Source organism: Anneissia japonica, unplaced genomic scaffold (genome assembly GCF_011630105.1).
Source record: "Anneissia japonica isolate Jap-2015-1 unplaced genomic scaffold, ASM1163010v1 scaffold3845_len455572_cov173, whole genome shotgun sequence".
NCBI classification, from domain to species: domain Eukaryota; kingdom Metazoa; phylum Echinodermata; class Crinoidea; order Comatulida; family Comatulidae; genus Anneissia; species Anneissia japonica.
This window is the reverse complement of record NW_022728625.1, coordinates 170,265-173,997: the sequence shown is the minus strand read 5'-3', so window position 1 is coordinate 173,997 and position 3,733 is coordinate 170,265. Positions and strand designations below refer to the sequence as shown.

Sequence of the window (3,733 nt, the reverse complement as noted above, 5' to 3'; positions counted from 1 at the left end):
TCCTGGAAACATTTTTTGGATACGACGCCCCGTTATGGAGTTATGATTTTTTAAACAACATGATGTCAGAAAATCAGCCCAAAAGCTTATCTTATTTCTGTTGGTTACGCACCACTGATTCGCAATGTTTGTCGTCACTTCAAGATGTCTACCGATTCGTGAAAAAGGCTTATTTGTCAATTGCAACATAACTGAATTGCAATGAGTGATCATCAGCAATCCGATTTAAATGTAGTGGCAACAGGTTCATCAAGTAGGTCTGCTCTTAAAATAATGATATTTGTGTACAATACAGCAGTTATAATTTTTGTAAGCCTATGTTTGTAGATGATATCCAGGCCTAGCTAGTTTTGTCAATATAAAGGTCGTGGCCACGTCACTATTTATTGCTGACCTCGCAGAATTCCTTATCTCCTCCGTTTTAAAATTGTAGGCCTACATGTATTATAGGATCATGATAGTGTGTAGGTCTAGGTATATTTGAAAAATATGTATACTGTAGACATATGCAGGCGGCTATATCTGTACTACTTCCCCGACTGGTGGGGTTGAGCAGGGGCGCCAGCGATCTGGTCAAGCCCCCCCCCCCCACAATCGGCCAATTAAAGCTCGTCGGGCAGTCGGACCAAAATAAATATAAAAAAAATAGGCCTAGTTTTCCTGTCCCAGTACTGTACTGCCTACGCTAAGCCTGCGAAGGCTGACAGGTACCATTTCCGGCCATCTAGAAATTCCTAAAAAAAAAAAAAAATACCCACATACCCACACCCGGCTCGGGCCTAAGGCCCTCAGATAACGCTGTGCGCTATAGTTACACCCATAATTACTTAGCGCCGCCCCCCCCCCCCCACAGTCGGACATCTTGCCTCCCATAAATTTTATCCTAGAGCCGCCCTGGGGTGGAGGGGGAGTGATTTTCCCAACGAGAACATATGTTATATCCAAAATTGTTGAATTGTGCATTCTCGAGTACTGCTCTGACATTTAACTTGACCATGGACAGTGGTTTCGTGCCTGGTGGTATGGTTGCCGACATGGCACCTTCCACAAATGATGTCATAACGTATTGTGTAAATATTGTTTATGCTTGTTCGCTCCGATTACAAAGGTCAGGTATGTTTGAAAAATATGTATACTGTAGACATATGCAGGCGGCTATATCTGTACTACTTCCCCGACTGGTGGGGTTGAGCAGGGGTGCCAGCGATCTGGTCAAGGCCCCCCCCCCAATCGGCCAATTAAAGCTCGTCGGGCAGTCGGACCAAAATAAATATAAAAAAAATAGGCCTAGTTTTCCTGTCCCAGTACTGTACTGCCTACGCTAAGCCTGCGAAGGCTGACAGGTACCATTACCGGCCATCTAGAAATCCCAATTTAAAAAAAAAATCTCGTTTTGGGGGAGGGGACACCCCCTCAGTAGGTCTAGGTATATTTGAAAAATATGTATACTGTAGACATATGCAGGCGGCTATATCTGTACTACTTCCCCGACTGGTGGGGTTGAGCAGGGGTGCCAGCGATCTGGTCAAGGCCCCCCCCCCAATCGGCCAATTAAAGCTCGTCGGGCAGTCGGACCAAAATAAATATAAAAAAAATAGGCCTAGTTTTCCTGTCCCAGTACTGTACTGCCTACGCTAAGCCTGCGAAGGCTGACAGGTACCATTTCCGGCCATCTAGAAATCCCAATTTAAAAAAAAAATCTCGTTTTGAGGGGAGGGGACACCCCCTCAGATAACGCTGTGCGCTATAGTTACACCCATAACCATGACCATGGACAGTGGTTTCGTGCCTGGTGGTATGGTTGCCGACATGGCACCTTCCACAAATGATGTCATAACGTATTGTGTAAATATTGTTTATGCTTTTTCGCTCCGATTACAAAGCGCATTTGATGCCATCCCACATAACAAGATTATTCATGAAGATTGGCGTAACGATGTGACTTTCTAAAACCGGAGATCCTTTTTGGGTCCTAGTTGCCGATTCCATTATGGGATGTTAGATGTGTTCCTTTTTTAATCATGTTTGTCATTGTATTCTAGATGATTTTAACGGCGAAAATGATATATGCTATCAGTGACGGATCAAGGAATTTGAAATAGAGAGGCCCGGGCAGGGACTTTCACAGGTGGAGTGTCTAATACCACCTCTGTCCCACCATGGTGGAGACACATAAATGCTGTTATATGTAGGACCTATCAACAAAGAAATTTGGGTTAGGGTGATCATGGAGCTCCATGGGTGATTTAGGACCCTATGGGAAGGGCCCTTCGGAGCACCTTGGTGTTGGGTGCGGTCCTGCGAACCGTCACAGAGAGCTAGTGGTTTTCACTAATAGTAAATCTCATGTCTGGAATACAATTCATCGCCAATTCTTTCACAAGGCTGTCAATTAGGCCTACTGAAAAGTCTCTAACACATTAGGCCTACTTATTAAATTAGGAATGCTTCAAAGTAAACTGATAAAATCATGTTTGGGTCTCCTAAGATATTGCAAATCACACGTTTCCGAAGATAGAATATCTGATCAATAGATTTTGACCTGCTTTTTCATTTTAAATAACTCGTCTATTTCTAGGAAATTCTACGCTCACCTTATAAAAAGCGCCTAATACTTGGCGTACAAAAAAAAATACATCCTACGCTGTACGTGCAGTGTTGGTGCCAGGATTTGCTGATCCCCGACATTGGGTGTGGGGGGACCCCTAGGCAGGGCTACACCCCCTTTCTCCGGTCGGGGAGAAAACCACAATTCGTCGGGAAGAAAAAAAAATTCAAAAAAATTGTATGTATTTTGTACATAGTAATAGACTCTAAATCGATTAAATTAATAAGCCTTTGAAACCCTTAAATTGTCATATTTTCAGGGGCTACGTCCCCTGGGCCACTTTCGAAAGGTTTTTAGCGACGCCCGACCACGCCCACATTTTTCTCGTCGGGGACGAAGCAGCTTCAAAATAATATGTTCTGCTGATACCCCTTCAAAAGAACCACTGCATATACAGTGGGAGCAGCCCTCCCAATAGACAATTACCGTACAACATGTAAATTTAACTTTGTCATTTTGATTCTTCTGATCTCATCTTTATTCATGCCTTTTTTCTGACATTGTTCAATTCCTTAAACATGAATGCTCTGCCTACCATTTGGTCTTATGTATTTCTTCATGCCTTTTTCATATGCCTCAGTTCGCCTACTTACCATGACATTTAACTGCATTTGTTCAATCTTATAAATACTCCCAGTGCTTATAAGCATTTTTACACCGAAGATGGCAGTTGAACTGATGAAACATGTTTGTACCATGAATTTTAATAATAAAACAGTTAGGCTCATCCTTAATAGTAACTTTGAAAGCTGTATAAATTGAAACGTAACAGAAGGAATCTGAAAAAGAAAGAAAATTACTCAGCCTCCACCGGGAATCGAACCTGGGACCTTCCGCGTACATATGGCGAACGCCATAACCACTTGACCACGAAGGCACTGTGGTGTTTCAGGCGTTCGGTGGAATCTGAGTTCTTTTCATTATTTAACGTGCCTGACGTCACGATTTTGTTAAAGCACTATTATCGCACGTGGCCAAACTACTCATAAATCTATAAGATATGCACTCTTCTGTGCGTTATTTTCAGCTTGCTGGATCTCGAATAAATTTATAAAAACATAAATAGACACATATACATACACACAAACACACGCACACCCACACCCCCCACCCCTCCCCCCACAC

General features: G+C 42.9%; 1 protein-coding gene across 1 annotated transcript in view; it reads left to right on the top strand.

The window, feature by feature from the left end:
* The first annotated feature begins 126 nt into the window (after positions 1-126).
* Positions 127-3,733, top strand: part of LOC117114438 (amidase-like) — a 20,854-nt gene continuing 17,247 nt past the window's right edge. Inside the window, exon 1 of the mRNA XM_033258105.1 lies at positions 127-253. Coding sequence (XP_033113996.1) covers positions 202-253 — 52 coding nt within the window. The 5' untranslated portion in view covers positions 127-201. The remainder of the gene's footprint in view (positions 254-3,733) is intronic.